The sequence below is a fragment of the Rana temporaria genome, chromosome 1 (assembly GCF_905171775.1).
Source record: "Rana temporaria chromosome 1, aRanTem1.1, whole genome shotgun sequence".
NCBI lineage: Eukaryota > Metazoa > Chordata > Amphibia > Anura > Ranidae > Rana > Rana temporaria.
In genome coordinates this window covers 7,925,840-7,943,895 of record NC_053489.1, presented here as the reverse complement: position 1 = coordinate 7,943,895, position 18,056 = coordinate 7,925,840, and the positions used below count along the sequence as shown (strand labels likewise).

Here is an 18,056-nt window from a genome sequence, read left to right as displayed (position 1 = left end):
GTGTACTGTTTTCCCTCCTTGTAAATCTCACATTTGATGATGGACCACAGGTTCTCAATGGGGTTCAGATCAGGTGAACAAGGAGGCCATGTCATTAGTTTTTCTTCTTTTATACCCTTTCTTGCCAGCCACGCTGTGGAGTACTTGGACGCGTGTGATGGAGCATTGTCCTGCATGAAAATCATGTTTTTCTTGAAGGATGCAGACTTCTTCCTGTACCACTGCTTGAAGAAGGTGTCTTCCAGAAACTGGCAGTAGGACTGGGAGTTGAGCTTGACTCCATCCTCAACCCGAAAAGGCCCCACAAGCTCATCTTTGATGATACCAGCCCAAACCAGTACTCCACCTCCACCTTGCTGGCGTCTGAGTCGGACTGGAGCTCTCTGCCCTTTACCAATCCAGCCACGGGCCCATCCATCTGGCCCATCAAGACTCACTCTCATTTCATCAGTCCATAAAACCTTAGAAAAATCATTCTTGAGATATTTCTTGGCCCAGTCTTGACGTTTCAGCTTGTGTGTCTTGTTCAGTGGTGGTCGTCTTTCAGCCTTTCTTACCTTGGCCATGTCTCTGAGTATTGCACACTTTTTGCTTTTGGGCACCCCAGTGATGTTGCAGCTCTGAAATATGGCCAAACTGGTGGCAAGTGGCATCTTGGCAGCTGCACGCTTGACTTTTCTCAGTTCATGGGCAGTTATTTTGCTCCTTGGTTTTTCCACACGCTTCTTGCGACCCTGTTGACTATTTTGAATGAAACGCTTGATTGTTCGATGATCACGCTTCAGAAGCTTTGCAATTTTAAGAGTGCTGCATCCCTCTGCAAGATATCTCACTATTTTTGACTTTTCTGAGCCTGTCAAGTCCTTCTTTTGACCCATTTTGCCAAAGGAAAGGAAGTTGCCTAATAATTATGCACACCTGATATAGGGTGTTGATGTCATTAGACCACACCCCTTCTCATTACAGAGATGCACATCACCTAATATGCTTAATTGGTAGTAGGCTTTCGAGCCTATACAGCTTGGAGTAAGACAACATGCATAAAGAGGATGATGTGGTCAAAATACTCATTTGCCTAATAATTCTGCACTCCCTGTAAATACAGCTGGTCTGTGAAACCCTCAGAGGTTTGTTAGAGAACCTTACTGATCAAACAACATCACGAAGGCCAAGGAACACAGCAGACAGGTCAGGGATAAAGTTGTGGAGAAGTATAAAGCAGGGTTAGGTTATAAAAAAATCTCCCAAGCTTTGAAGATCTCACGGAGCTTCTGTTCAATCCATGGAAAAATGGAAAGAGTATGGCACAACTGCAAACCTACCAAGACATGGCCGTCCACCTAAACTGACCGGGCCGGGCAAGGAGAGCATTCATCAGAAAAGCAGCCAAGAGGTCCATGGTAACTCTGGAGGAGCTGCAGAAATCCACAGCTCAGGGGGGAGAATCTATCCACAGGACAACTATTAGTGGTCTCTCCACAAATCTGCCCTTTATGGAAGAGTGACAAGAAGAAAGACATTGGGGGAAGAAAGACATAAGAAGTCCTGTTTGCAGTTTGTGAGAAGCCATGTGGGGGAGGGGACACAGCATACATGTGGAAGAAGGTGCGGAAAACGTACACTGCATATCACCCTGAACGCACCATCCGTGAAACACGGTGGTGGCAGCATCATGTGGTGAGGGTGTTTTTCTTCAGCAGGGACAGGGAAGCTGGTCAGAGTCGATGGGAAGATGGATGGAGCCAAATACAGGACAAGCTTAGAAGAAAAGCTGTTATGCCTCGTACACACGACCGGTTTTCCCATCGAAGAAACTGTGATGAGAGCTTTTGGCCGGGAATTCCAACCGTGTGTATGCTCCATCGCAGTTTTTCTGACAGCAAAACTGGCAAAAGAGAGCAGGATCTCTTTTTTCTCGTCAGGAAAAAATACTCGTAGGAAAATCGTTCGTCTGTATGCTTTTCCAAAGGGAAAAAAAATGTGCATGCTCAGAAACAATTGGACGCATGCTCGGAAGCATAGAACTTCATTTTGTTGGCTCGTTGTAGTCTTTTACGTCACTGCATTCTTGGCAGACAAAAGTTCCCCCGGACTTTTGTGTGACCGTGTGTATGCAAAGCAGGCTTGAGAGGAATTCCGTCGGGAAAACCATTGTTTCTTTTTCCGTCGGGAAAACCGGTCGTGTGCATGGGGCATTAGAGTCTGCAAAAGACTTGAGACTGGGGGGGAGGTTCACCTTCCAGCAGGAAAACGACCCTAAACATACAGCCAGAGCTACAATGGAATGGTTTAGATCAAAGCATATTCATGTGTTAGAATGGCCCAGTCACAGTCCAGACCTAAATCCCATTGAGAATCTGTGGCGAGACTTGAAAATTGCTGATCACAGACGCTCTCCATCCAATCTGACAGAGCTTGAGATATTTTACAAAGAAGAAGAATGGGCAGAAATGTCCCTCTCTAGATGTGCAAAGCTGGTAGAGACACCCCCAAAAAGACTTGTAGAGAAAGGGGGTTCTACAAAGTATTGACTCCGGGGGCGCCATACAAATGTATCCCCCACACTTTTCACATATTTATTTGTAAAAAAAAATGGAAAACCATTTATCATTTTCTCTCCACTTCACAATCATGCCCCGTACACACGATGGGAAATTCCGACAAAACCGTGGATTTTTTTTCCGATGGAATTTTGGCTCAAACTTGTGTTGCATACACTCGGTCACGCAAAATTCCGACCGTCAAGAACGCGGTGACGTACAACGCTACGACGAGCCGAGAACAATTAAGTTCAGCGATCGGAATTTCCGACAAGAACCAGCTCTCCAATTTTTGCTGTCGGACAGAATTTCCGACAGAAAAATTCAGATGGAGCCTACACATCGAACTTTTCTTGTCAGAGAATCTGACCGTGTGTACGGGGCATTAGATGCCATTTTGTGTTGGTCTATCACATAAAATCCCAATAAAATACATTTATGTTTTCGGTTGTAACCTGAGAAAATGTTGGGAAATGAATACTTTAACAAGGCACTGTATATTGTAATATCTGTACTTGGAATTTTCGGTGTATAATTTGGAGGCAGCAGAGGAAAGTTGGACATTTTCTCACCTATACACTGTGAAGTGTGATCCCACGTAGCTCCATCTCCACTTCTCACACATGTCATCTTCTCATGTGATGCCCCATATCCCTCCTTGCACTTCACCTCTACAGAGTCATTCACATTATAGTAGTTCTCGTATTTAGTCGATTCGGCCACATTAGTTATTTCTGGCTTTTTACATTGTGCTGTATGGGAAAAAAAAGAATTAAAAGTAGGTAGGGAGTTACAGGAAAAATCTCATAAAGGGACACTTGTGGTCCATGTGTATTTTTGTATTATTGAAGCATTTTCCTGGGATTGTGGCATTTGCAGTAGTTACATAGTTAGTCAGGATGAAAAAAGGTACAAATCTATCCAACTTGTACAGAAAAAATAAATGGAGAACCTTCATATACATGTAGCATTACCAGGGCCGCCATCAGGGGGTTACAGGCAGAACACCTGTAAGGGGCCCGGATGGCAACCCCCTTTTTTTTTTTTTTTTTAAGAGTCCGGAGGTCCCCAGGGCCCCGGATGGCAACCCCCCTTTTATTTATTTTTTTTATAAAAAAAAATGTTTTATATATTTTTTTATTTTAATATATATATATATATATATATATATATATATATATATTTGTATTCTTATTATTAAAGGGCCCAGAGGTCCCCAGGGCGCCCGGATGGCAAACCCCCCTTTTTTATAAAAAAAAATACATTATATATATATATATATATATATATATATATATATTTTAATATATATATATATATATATATATATATATATATATATATATATATATATATATATATATATATACTGTATATTTTTTTTTAAAAGGGCTCAGAGGTCCCCAGGGCCCCATGTGGCAACCTCCCCTTTTTTTATATAAAGGTAAATTTTTTTTTATTAAAGGGCCCAGATGTTTATTTTTTATTTTTATTAAAGGGCCCAGAGGTCCCCAGGGCCCTGGATGGCTACCCTCCCTTTTTTTATAATTTATTTTATATATATATTTTTCTTTATTTCTTCTTTTTTTGTAAAGGCCCCCCCGCTTCTCAATGGCAGCACCCGCCCCCCCCCCCCCCGGTTCTCTGCTCCAGGGGGCCCATGACTGAAGCTGTGTAAGGGGCCCCACAAATCCCTGAGCGTTACCCTCGAAGGAGCCACTGATAGTTTTGGGTCCTCTGCTTTTTGCTTGACCCTAAACGGAGCCCCGTTCCTGCTGACACCACTAAAATGCCCTGGCTGGTGAGTCTATTCCGGCAGTTACACAGGAAAGATAAAAATTAACAGGTTGTATTGGTAGCAATGAAATGGTAAAGCAATGCAACAGTTTAGAGGTTATATGATAGACACAGAGAATCGAGACAGTAACAACTCTGTCCAGTAAAATACCCTTTTAAAGTATGGCCACCTACGTCCTGCAGGACCAAGGGAATAAACAATAGCCCTCTGACTGGGAGATCACTCCCCAATTGAGACATGTATGGATAAACAATGAGACAAACTGGCTAACAGGATAAACAGTGAGCATAAAGCAGCCTGAAGATTGGTTCTTCTGCCGGCTCAGTTGGGGCCCTTACGTTGGAGCGTAATGTAAGATGCTGTCCCTTTTGTCAGGTCACCTGTGGCCAGATGACAGATGCACCCCGCTGGAGTCAGGAGTGCACCACAAGGTAGTGAACCCTATGGCAGACTGCTGCGGAGGGACCACAGAGTGGATATGGAGGACAGGTCCACTGGAGCTCAAACAGGGATCCCACAGGAAGATCCAGCTGGTTTTTACCAGAGCCTCTAGTGGTGAGGATGGCCTTAGCTGCAACTGAATCCAGGTCGCGGCCCCCAGGGTCTCCTAGGTCACGCTCCGTAGGAAATAGGGGAAGCAGCCACACAAGAGATAGTGAAGGGTTAAGCCAAAGTTGGGGCGACAAGCAGACAAAGATAAACAAGGGACAGGCCAAGGGTCAGGGTCACAGGCAAACAAGGGTAGTCGGGGACAAGCCAAGATCGGTACACAGAGATAAACATAGCACACAGAAAGCAGGAATCCAACCACACAATGCTTAACAAACAACATTGATCAGCAAGGCAGACCTGCAGTGCACTGGTTAATATAGAGTTCCTGGGATGGCCTGGGGTGGAGCCATACAGGGAGGAGAGATGATAAAAGCAGCCAGACAAGAGAGTCAGGCCTCTAAGGAACACATGGAGAGAAAGGTAAGCTGCCAGACATTACTGCATATCCATGACACCTTCCAGATGTGGAATGAACATTATAGTCCTCTTTAAGAAGCAAAGTTGTCGGTATGGGTCACTTTAAATTAAGAGATAGAATTGTTGGCAAGGATCACTTTATGAGGGTGAACCTGTAGGCATTGTTTGCTTTAAAAAGTAATCTTGGACTTAAACAGCAAAAGCACCTTCTTTAAATGATCTGGGTCAATATGGATGTAGCCACATGGAAAAGATTCTGCCTGGCGGGCAGCAAGGGGTTAACTCGGAGAAGCGCGCCTCGGCACAAACTTTAGCACACTCCTTCCACTTGCAAAGTCTCTCTCCAACTCCTCCTGTGTCTTCCCGGCCCTTTGCTTTTATATCCTCCCGCCCCTTGGTGATTGCTCATGGACTCTGTAGTTTAATTTCAGCTTCACTGTGAAGAAAGTTCTGTTTTCAGTCTACATTTCCCAGAAGTCTCTGTCCACCTGTATTAAAGTGGTTGTAAAGGGACAAGGTTTTTTTTACCTTCAAACATTCTATGCAGCAGCCCCCTCCTAATACTTACCTGAGCCCCCTCTCGATTCAGAGATGTCTACTAGATAGGCTTTCAGTAGCAGCCGTTGGCTCCCGTTGCTGTCAATCACAGCCAGTGAGATAATTTGGAGATGGAGGGGGTGGGGCCATGCAGCGGCTATGTGTGTGAATGAACACACAGAGCCGATGATTGGGAGAGCGCCTACTTGGGTTGCAAGCTGTCTGCAATGGGGGAACCTGGCAAAAGGGTGGAGCCAGGAGTGCCGACGTGGGGCCCGAGAACAGGAGGATCCAGGCTGCTCTGTGCAAAACCATTACACAGAGCTGGTAAGTACAACATGTTAGTTATTTAGAAAAAAAAGTCACCCCTTTGTCCAAGTATTCCACGTCCACAGCCGCCCTTCTGTCCAAGTATACCACATCCACAGCCACCCTTCTGTCCACGATTTCACGTCCATAGCCATCCCTCTGTCTGAGTATACCACAGCCACAGCCATCTCTCTGTCCAAGTATACCACATCCACAGCCACACCTCTGTCCAAGTATACTGCATCCACAGCCACCCCTTTTTACTAGTAATGGTGGCGACGCTACCCTGGGGCATACGTGTATTTCTGCTTATCATAGAGCACTTTGGCTTGTTGGGCTCTATTGCCTCAAGTGCGTTCCATAGCTGGATTCTTACTGCACTGCTGCCTGTATGTGACTCCGTGGAAATCCGCCCCAGTTATTTTTCCTTCATTGGATATCTTAGAATGGGGTATCTGATTGCCTGACTGATTGTTCGGCGACACCCCTATCTACCTGCTGCTGGTTGCTACCGTGCTGCATCAATATACCACTTCTATCATATAATCTTTGACACCATGGGTCTACCATCATAGGTGGAATTAACTAGGACTACCGATGATCATCAGCTATTCTGACACAATCGATAGTAAGTGAAATTGATTTTTGGCATCTACTCAAGGAATGCCCAAATAGTTTGGATGGACATGTTCACCATGATGTACTAGATTGTGAAAACAATATTTGTATACTGAAAAAAATCCTTCTTGTCTCGTCCTGAGGAAGCCCAATGGCGAAACGCGTAGGCGACTTCAAAGGATTTGTTCATAATCAATCAATTATTTATATGTTTTTTTTAAATAGAATTTTCATCTGTGTTGTAAAATATATATATATATTTTTTTCTATTTTTGTAATAAATAATTTTTTTTAGACATATAACTCCGTCTTGCATCAAAGTCCGACTTTTGCTCACTTCGGTGATTGCTTTTTTTTCTATTCCTATCATATACGGATGTGGCTCATGTGAGTGCTTTTTCCTAGTGTATCTTGACCCCCCCTTTATCTTTTTCTTGCTTTCTCCCCCCTTTTTTCTATCCTTTCCCCTCCCACTTCCCCCCCCTTCTCTCCTTTTCTTTTCTTTTTCTTCCACCTTCCTCCTCCTTTCTGTGCCCTCAAGCTGTCCTTCCCTTTCCCAACCCCCCCTCCCTTTATTTTTTGAACTATTTTGGGACCATTGTCATTTATACAGTGATCAGTGCTATAAAAATGCACTAATTACTGTATAAATGTCACTGGCAGTGAAGGAAACAACAAAAACACTAGTGCTAAAAATGGTATAATGATAGTGATAATTAAAAATATATTATATAATAATTCAGGAGTCACCAGTTAGTTCCCCTGATCACTGCTACACCATTCATATGATGACATTGTTTTCAATTTCCTTTTATTAATCTTTTTCTCAAATACAAATTTTTTTACATTTATCCAAGATTCTTTTGCAATATACATTATTCCCATTAATTATTTGATATACAGAATCTTGATGAATATCTATTAGTTACTTTATCATTAAAACAAAATACATTTCATCATTTATCCTACTAGCTTCCATGTCCATTCATCCTAAGAACCATTCAAAATAAATATATATATATAGTATACCCGCTTTCCCACGCAGTTTGAATACTGCGCCGACATATACCGAGCGCAGTACACTCGTGTATCTTCGGGCAGTCTCGGCTCCTCCCGCGCTGACGTCCTGGACGTACAGGACATCAGCGCGAGAGTAGCCGAGCATTGCCCACAAAACACTAGTGTACTGCGCTCTGTATATGTCGGCGCAGTATTCAAACTCGGCGCGGGAAACGAGCGGGGAGGACGCGAGGACGCCGCAGAAGGACGCCGGACCCGACGAAGAGGACACCCGAAGCCGCAGACGGACGCCGGACCCGACGAAGAGGACACCCGAAGCCGCAGAAGGACGCCGGACCTGACGAAGAGGACACCCGAAGCCGCAGACGGATGCCGGACCCGACGAGGCCGCCGATAGACGCCGCGCAAGACACCAAAACTGTAAGTACAAAAAAAACTTTTTTCCACAGGATTCGGGGCAACTTTAGGCGTGCGCGGTATACGCGGGAGCGTGTTATACCGCGATAAATACGGTATATATATATATATATATATATATATATATATATATATATATATATATATATTTTCCCCGTTTCCCCCTCTTTTCTCTCCCATATTCTACTTCATTTACATTTCCTCTATATATATATATATTTATTTATATATATTCTTTCATCCCCTCCGAGAGCCGAAATTCATCCCATTGTTGCCGTATTACTGGCATTTGACTATTTATATATCCTTCTTCGTCCATATGACATTTTACTGACTGGTGACAGTATGAAAAAAAAAAAATTGTGAAAAAAAAAAACGAAATTATATTTAATTTCTTGAACAAAAAATGATAACTTCAAAAAACTTACTATGCCTCCTACTAATTACCTTGGACTGTCTACTTTCCAAAAAGGGGTCATTTGGGGATATTTGTACTGTCCGGGCATTTTAGGCCCTCAAGAAATGAGATAGGCCATTGGTACATCAGGATTGATCAATTTTCATATCTATCTATCTATCTATCTATCTATCTATCTATCTATCTATCTATCTATCTATCTATCTATCTATCTATCTATCTACAGTATATATAAAATAATATATAATATATAAAAAAAGAGTCCACAAATGATTTTATATATATATATCATCATCATTTGTGGACTTTCTTTTTTTTTTACCAAAGATATGTAACAGAATACATTTTGGCTGAAATTTATGAATTCAATTTTATTGGATATGTTTTATCATGGTGTGGGTGACATCTTTTGTATATATTGTAATATCTGTACTTTTTCGGTGTATAATTCGGAGGCAGCAGAGGAAAGTTGGACATTTGCTCACCTATACACTGTGAAGTGTGATCCCACTCAGATACATTTCCACTTCTCACACATGTCATCTTCTCATGTGATGGCCGATATCCCTCATTACACTTCACCTCTATAGAGTCATTCACATTGTAGTAGTCCTTGTGTTTAGTTAATGTGTCCTTGTTTCTGATTTTTGGCTTTCCACATTGTGCTGCATAGAAAAAGAGTTCAGCTTTAAAAAGTTTATTCAAATCAATAGCAGTATTTAGATTAGGAATGCACCAATATAATTTTTTTTTATGAGTACTGTGACAGGAAGTCAGGTAAATCTGTGGGTGTTGTCACAGACGGGAGATACATTTCTGCCTTGTTTAGACAATACACCAATTATTATCAGGTGTCGGCTGCAGAAGTAGCCAGAAAGATTTAAGGGCGTTTGAAAACTTCAGCTGTTCAGAATGAGGCAATTAAGGCCTCTATATGTAATCCAGAGGATTACCACTGATTTGCTGCATCCTGAGGCTTTGTGAATAAGGAAAGCAGTAGCTGAAAGTCTTCTGAGGAGGTGAGGTGGTGATTGATTTTTCTGTGTGATAAAAATCAAAAAGAGACTATTGTTTTTTCTGCTGTATGAAGAGCACTGTCTGCCCAGCACTAGGCTGTGCCAGACTCCATAGATAGGTTCCTGTGTGGTGAAGATAGACACCCCAAGTGGCCAGGGTTTATTTTATGTTTGATTTTGTTTATGCTGTTTGGATGCTTGCACTTGTTTCCAGCAAGATGGAAGAATAAACCAAAATCTTTGTTTTCAACCGTCTTCGGCTGTTTCTCTGTATCGTTCCATGTGTAGTGAACCCATCCAGGGGGTCACACCCCCCCGCTACCGAGCTAACCCCTTACAGTACCAATACTTATATTTTAGTACTCGCCGATACCAATATCTACCGCAACTGTTTTGTATACACTTCACTGTCAGCAATGGTTCAAAGCATTGAAAAGTTATTTACAAATTAAATTAAAAACATTTTTTTTTAACGTTGCACTTTTTTTTTAATGTGAAACGTGTAAATACTGTAAATGTTAAAGATATAACAAATATTAACGAACAAAGCTACCAAAATACGAAACTTATTAATAGTTTATAAAATAGAAGAGAACAAAAAAATAATAATAATTAAATGGAGAAAGAGAATGAGTTATATAAGACTGATTAGAGTAAATTAAGGGTTAATATGTGGTTAAACAGAGGGACAATTAATAAAAACAAATATATATATATTTTTTACTTGACAGGTTGCTTTGATTTTATCTGCAGATTGAAGTTCATCCCTTTGATCTGTAGATGAATAAACAGAAAGATACAAAAAGAAACAATGTTTCTTTTTATCTTTCTGTTTAGGCGGCTGAGCAATGTTATTGATAAACTGTTTTTTTTTTTCTTTTTTGACAGCTCCAATTGCTTGGGACTTCAGTTTACACTTCAGCTGTCAACAGGGGAGCCCCACTGGCAGCTGATTGAGTCATCGTTTGTTAAAGTGGAGGTTCACCCTAAAACAATTATATAACATTACATCCAGCATAATTCGGACATGTACAGTATGCTGGTATTTTTTATTTTCGCTGTACATACAGTTTTATTGTTATTTTCCCCCCGGCTTCCGGGGTCTGATTCCCGCAGGACTGGGCGTTCCTATTTAGAGGTAGATGATTGACGTCTGGTGAAAAACTTCCCAAGGTGCATAAGGCACGTCACCAGTTTTCTGTAAATAGCCGACCTGCGAGTCGGCTCTATACACCGCCTGCGCAGTTAGCTCTACACGGCGGGCGCAGGTGCCGTATAGAGCAGACTAGCAGGTCGGCTATTTATGGAAAACTGGTGACGCGCCTTATGCACCTTGGGAAGTTTTTGGGCAAAGTGATGCTGCTTAGATGGGCACAGTGAGGCTGCTTAGATTGGCAAAGTGAGGCTGCAGATGGGCACAGTGAGGCTGCTTAGATGGGTACAGTGAGGCTGCAAATAGGCACAGTGAGGCTACAGATGGGCATAGTGAGGCTGCTTGAATGGGTACAGTGAGGCTGCTTAGATGGGCACAGGGATGCTGCTTAGATGGGTACAGTGATGCTGCTTAGATGGGCAAAGTGAGGCTGCAGTTATGGGCACAGTGGGGCTGCATTGGTGGGCACTGGTGAGGCTGCATTGATCTCATGTATCTTGTCCGCAGTCTCTGACCTTCTCCGGTACCAAGTCTGCAGTCTCTGATCATCTCCATTATCATGTCTGCAGTCTCTGACCATCTCCTGTAGTATGTCTGCAGACTCTGACCAACTTCTATATCATGTCCGCAGTCTCTGGCCATCTTCTGTATCTTGTCTGCAGTCTCTGAGGGAGTCTGGAGAGGAGTCAAGAGTGGGAGCGCCGCCGGGATGGGGGTCATGGGAGAAGTCAGATGTGTGTGGACTGTGGAGAGGAGACTACAGGATAAAACCAGAGCCACCAGCTGGAGCTGTCTGACTGAGCCCCCTTATATCAGTAACCCCACCCCCCCCCCTTACCACAGTGTTTTCTTTCTGCGGAAGGTGGTCTCTGTGCTTTAAAACCCATGTTTTTTCCCTTTCATGAACAAGAAAATAATGACATTTGCTGTTGGGGCTGGTGTGACATTTTTTCCAGGGCTTGTTTTTACTCCCAGTCAGGCCCTGGAGGGGCGGGAGGTGTCAGCAGAAGGCAGAGAAGCAGCTGTACACTGATCTTCCTAGTGAATGGCTGTACAGGGGGGCGTGTCAGCACAAGTCTGACCATTGGAGGGCAGGCAGGCTGAGCTCCCGGCACAGTCAAAAAACCGACCACATTGGGAGTGATGTGCTCTCAGGCCTAGCATGGTCATTTTGAAATAGGAACGCAGGGGAGGCCTGGCAGGAAAACTGTGGATTTCACACAAAGGAAGCAATACAAAGAGAACAGGAGAATTTCTCATACAAGTACATGGTACAGCAGACACATATCGGGAATATGACATTTTGGGGTAACAAACACTTTAAGTATTAAAATTTCTGACATTTTCTCACCTATACACTGTGAAGTGTGATCCCACCTAGATTCATTTCCACTTCTCACACATGTCATCTTCTCATGTGATGGCCGATATCCCTCCGTACAATTCACTCTTATAGATTGATTCACATTATGGTAGGTTTTATTTTTAGTCAGTGTGGCCACATTGCTGATTTCTGGCTTTTTACATTGCTCTGCATGGAAAACAAAGTGTTAATGCTATGTAAAGAGTTACACGGATATACACAAAAAAGATAAACAAATAAATAAAGAACCTCCGTAAAAAACGACTCTAGAGCCTGGCCAAAAGCTTTGGGAGTGACACAAATTAAAATTTTCACAAAATCTGCTGCTTCATGTAGGTAGATTCACAAAGAGTTATGCCCCGTACACACCATCACTTTATGTGATGAAAAAAAACGACACTTTCTGTGAAGTAAAAAATGACGTTTTTGAAACTTCAATTTTCTAAGACGAAGTTGCCTACACACCATCGTTTTCTCACAATGATCTTGCAAAGTGATGTTACGTTCCACCACGTTTTACCATTGAAGCTTGCTTCTGGGCATGCGTGGATGAAAAAACGTCTTAGAAAACGACGTTTTTTGCTACACACGGTCAATTTCTGTGAAGTAAAAAGTGCACTTTTGAAAAACGACACATAAAATTGAAGCATGCTTCAATTTTTTTCTGTCGTTTTTTACAAGACATAAAACGACGTTTTCCCCCACACACGGTCAATTAAAGTGACGTTTTTAAAAACGTCATTTTTTTTCATCACATAAAGTGATGGTGTGTACGCGGCATTAGGCCGGCGTATCAGTAGATAAGCCGGCCTAACTCAGAATCTACGCCGATGGATGTTTAAGCGTATGCTCAAACAGAGATACGCTTAAACATATCTAAGACACGACGGCTTGCGCCGTCCTATCTTAGATTGCAATATTTTGGATGGCCGCTAGGTGGCGCTTCCATTGCGGTCGGCGTAGAATATGTAAATGAGGGGATACGCCGATTCACGAACGTACGCCAGGCCGACGCAGTACTTTTACGCCGTTTACGTAAGAGATAGGCCACGTAAAGTTAGAGCTAGGCTCTAGTGGAAGAGTAATGTCAAGTATGGCCGCCGTTCCCGCCGCGAAATTCGAAATTTTTACGTCGTTTTTGCGTAAGTCGTCCGTGAATCGGGATTTACGTCGTTTACGTCCACCTCGAAATCAATAGGCCCGTACGGCGTACTTAGCCGCAATGCGCAGTGGGAAATGTAGGCGCCCGGCGCATGCGCAGTTGCAGAAAACGTCAAAAACGTGAGGTCAAGCCTCATTACCATACAACACGCCCCCCTCCAACCCATTTGAATTAGGCGCCCTTACGCCCCGCCGCGATTACACTACGCTGGCCCTAAGTAAGGAGGTAAGTGCCTTGAGAATCATGTACTTGCCTCTCTTACTTAAGGCGGCGTAGTGTAAACACGCTAGGCTACGCCGCCTTAGATTTGCGCGCCCCTACCTGAATCTACCTAAGTGTTTTTAGATCTTTTTGTCAAATGTTATTGTGACATACTGCAGTATAATTACAAGCATTTCATAGGTGTCAAAGGTTTTTATTAACAATTACATTAAAGCGGAGTTCCAGCCTTTTAATGTTTTTATTAAAAGTCAGCAGCAGTGGCGGCTGGTGCTCAAAATTTTTGGGGAGGCGCAAACAAACTGAAAAAAACATCAATTGCAGCCTCACTGTGCCCATCAAACGCAGCCACTGTGCCATAAAATTGACGCCAATGTGCCATCAAACGCAGCCACTGTGCCCATCAATCGCAGCCACTGTGCCAAAACAATTGACGCCAATGTGCCATTAAATGCAGCCACTGTGCCCATTAAACGCAGCCACTGTGCCCATCAAACGCAGCCACTGTGCCATTAAATGCAGCCACTGTGCCCATCAATTTTCGCCACTGTGCCCATCAATTGTTGCCACTGTGCCATGCCATTGTCGCCACTGGGCCCATCAATTGTCGCCACTGTGCCATGCCAAACGTAGCCAGTGTGCCATGCCATTGTCGCCACTGTGCCCATCAATTGTTGCCACTGTGCCATGCCATTAATTGTCGCCACTGTGCCATGCCATTAATTGTCGCCACTGTGCCATGCCATTAATTGTCGCCACTGTGCCATGCCAAACATAGCCACTGTGCCATGCCATTGTCGCCACTGTGCCATGCTATTGTCGCCAGTGTGCCATGCCAAACGCAGCCACTGTGCCATGCCATTGTCGCCACTGTGCCCATCAATTATCGCCACTGTGCCATGCCAAATGCAGCCACTGTGCCATGCAATTGTCGCCACTGTGCCCATCAATTATCCCCACTGTGCCATGCCAAATGCAGCCACTGTGCCATGCCATTGTTGCCAGTTTGCCCCAAAAATGCTGCCAGATTGCCCCCCCCCCGCCTGGCACTTACCTTTCTCGTTCAGCCATCCTCGGATCCTCCTCCACGATCCCTTGATGTAGTCCCGCCACTCGATGTCGCTTCAGCCAATCAGGTTACCGGTAACCAGATCCGGTGAACCTGATTGGCTGAGATGCGTGTCAGTGTTAACCAAGGAACGCACACCCCGTGCATCCCCTGGTTAACTATTTGGAAGCCGATTACAGCCCTCAGGCTGTAATCAGAAAGCCTATCAGAGCCGCTGGCTCTAATAGACACTTCCACAGCCAACCAGCTGCCGTTATTTAGATGGTCGGCGCTCGCCAGGGGGCCGGCCATCTGAATAGTGGGTGGCAGCGGCGAAAATACATAGACTCATGCAATGCATGAATCTATGTATTGTTTTCAGTGTGGGTGCAGGAGCGAGAGGGCGCGGTGCTCCTGCGCCCTCTATGGACGCACAGCCACTGGTTAGCAGCTACAAAAAGTTTAGCTGCTGACTTTTAATAAACAGACACTTACCTGTTCCTCGGTCCAGCGATGCGGCCGCACTGAGCGTCACTTCTCTCCTTGGCACTTCCATTCACATTCTGGGCACCCGGCCGTGACAGCTTTCTGCTTCACAGGCGGCCACGCACACTGCGCATGTGCGAGTCGCGCTGCATTTCCAGAGTGGAAGGCAATCTCCTGGGACCAGTCACATGTCCCGGGAGATCGCCTAAAGGGAGGGGCCACCTAAGGGAGAGGAGGAGTCGCCTAGGCGGTCCCTAGGTGAAAGTAGGAAGTAGGACATGAAGTCCCACTCCTACAGAATCCCCCACTCCCCCCCTCCAAAATAAAATACATGCCAAATGTGGCATGTAAGGGGGCGAGGAGTGCTTAAAGCGGAAGTTCCACTTTTGGGTGGAACTCCGCTTTAAGTATATATTTTTCTAGACCTCTGCAATTCGCCCCGGCATGTTGTCATCAACTTCAGGGGCACATCCCGACTGATGGCCACCCCCCATTCTTGCATAATCAATGCTTGGAGTTTGTCAGAATTTGTGGGGGGTTCTTTTTTGTTCACCCGCCTCTTAAGCATTTTTCAATGGGATTAAGATCTGGGAAGTTTCCTGCCCATGGACCCAAAATGTTGATGTTTTGTTCCCCAAACCACTTTGTTATCACTTTTGCCTTATGGCATCATGCTGGAGAAGGCATTGTACCTCACCAAACTGTTCTTGGATTGTTGGGAGAAGTTGCTCTCGGAAGATGTTTTTGTACCTTTCTTTATTCATGGCGGTGTTCTTAGTCAATATTGTGAGTGAGCCCCCCACTCCCTTGGATGAGAAGCAACCCCAAACATGAATGGTCTCAGGAGGCTTTACTGTTGGCATGACACAGGACTGATGGTGGCGCTCACCTTTTCTTCTCCGGGCAAGGTATTTTCTGGATGCCCCAAACAATCAGAAAGGGGATTCATCAGAGAAAATGACTTTCCCCCAGTCCTCAGCAGTCCAATGCCTGGACCTTTTGCAGAATATCAGTCTGTCCCTGATGTTTTTCCTGTAGAGAAGTGGCAGCTGAATCAACTGTGGGAGACTGTGGATGCCCTGAGGCCTTCTTTTTTTTATGGGATTAAGTTAATTTTCATGGCAAAGAGGGACTTTTCAATTAATTGCAATTCATCTGATCACTCTTCACACCATTCTGGAGTAAATGCAAATTGGTATCATAAAAACTGAGGCAGCAGACTTTGTAAAAATGTATATTTGTGTAATTCTCAAAACTTTTGGCCATGGCTGTATACCCAAAGTTGATCTAGATCAGGGGTGTCAAACTCGGTTTCATTGTGGGCTGCATCAGCATTATGATTGCCCTCAAAACGGGAGGTTGTATCTGTAAGATTAGATGTCCAGCGCATCCCCTCCTCTTACATTAGATGTCAAGAGCCACCTCACCATCAGAAGTTGAGTCCCCCACTCTCCCTTATATCTGGGGTGATATAACATAACCTTGGGGTACACCACTGATAACACTGAACCTCGGGGGAAAACCACTAACCACACTAAACCTTAGCATACACCACTGATAACAGTGAACCTTGGGGTATACCACTAACACTAAACCTTAGCATACACCACTGATAACACTGAACCTTGGGGTATACCACTAACACTAAACCTTAGCATACACCACTGATAACACTGAACCTTGGGGTACACCACTGATAACACTGAACCAAGTCGGTCCGACTTTGAAAAAGGTTCCTGCACTACTTTGGTCCAACTTGGGCATGATTTTAGCCCATTGATTTGAATGTAAGTTGCATCCAAGTTAGATCATCATGGCCTTGAGGGGGAAGCCCACGCCAAAAAATGACCCCCAAAAATCCATACCAGGCCCTTATCTGAGCACACACCCCGGCATGTCAGGAAGAAGGGGCGATCAAGCACATGGCAGGCCCCATGCCCTCAATATGAGGGGGAGTGGGTGCTTTTTTATGATGAAGGGGGGCTCTGCGCTTCCCCATCCCAAAGCACCTTTACCCCATGTTGATGGGGATGAGGGTCTCTTCCTGACAACCTTGGGTGGTGGTTGTGGGGGTCTGCAGGCATGGGGCATGATGGGACAAGGTGACATTACAAGGGGGCGGGGGCCTCAGATGATGTCACGCCCCATTGTCACAACCCATGGCTATATAAGTAATGGCACACCCCGGAGATAATACAACAGCAGGAACTTGCATGGGGAGAAGAACCAGCAGAAGAACCAGAGGAAGATGACAGCAGAGGGAGAAGAACCGGAGAAAGAAGACATCACCGGAGAGAGAAGAACCGGAGGGAGAAAACACGTTGGTGCTACTTTAATAGAACTTTGTCAAAAACTGGCTTTATTTATTTTTTACTCTTTTTTTGGTGAATGGGTAGGGGTACAATATACCCCATATTCATATACAAAGGTTGGGGGCCCCAATCTTGGGGCCCTCTTTTTACCCTATGTTATCCCCTTGTTACCCTTGCAGACCCTCACAACCACTGCCCCCAGTTGTCAGGAAGAGGCCCATCAACATTTGGACAAGGTGCTTTGGGATGCGGGGCATAGAGCCGCTCTGCTCCAAAGCACCCACCCCCCTCATGTTGAGGGCATGTGGTCTGGTATGGTCCAAGAGTGGGGGCACTCACTCGTCCGCTCCCCCTTTCCTGACTTGTCCCCACCTCAATATTCATGTCAGACTCAAAGGGCCTGGTATTGTTGGATCAAAGTTGGATCCTGTTCATTGAAGTTGTATCGAGGTCGGACATGAAGTCGTAGGACAAAGTCGGATCGGAAGTCGTCCGACCTCCATGTCGGAGCAGTGTGAACCCGGCCTTAGTGTCACAGGATAAATAGTCACATTAGTTTGTATTTCTGGGAGCAATTGGGCAATGGTGTGAAACCAGTGGCGGTTCGTCCATAGAGGGCGCTGGAGTGCCGCCCCCTCTGGCTCTCAACGCCACTGAGTCTAATAACATAG

The 18,056-nt window shown here is 44.6% G+C and overlaps 1 protein-coding gene across 3 annotated transcripts in view; it reads right to left on the bottom strand.

Annotated features, from left to right (window-relative positions):
- LOC120924401 (receptor-type tyrosine-protein phosphatase S-like) overlaps positions 1-18,056 on the bottom strand; it is a 162,766-nt gene that overhangs the window by 78,062 nt on the left and 66,648 nt on the right. For 2 of the 3 annotated variants that reach the window (XM_040335351.1, XM_040335357.1), the window contains exons 6-8: positions 12,147-12,326; positions 9,112-9,291; positions 3,113-3,292 (exon numbers count right to left, since the gene is read on the bottom strand). In XM_040335351.1, coding sequence (XP_040191285.1) covers positions 3,113-3,292; positions 9,112-9,291; positions 12,147-12,326 — 540 coding nt within the window. The remainder of the gene's footprint in view (positions 1-3,112; positions 3,293-9,111; positions 9,292-12,146; positions 12,327-18,056) is intronic. The other variant, XM_040335366.1, reaches the window with a different exon arrangement.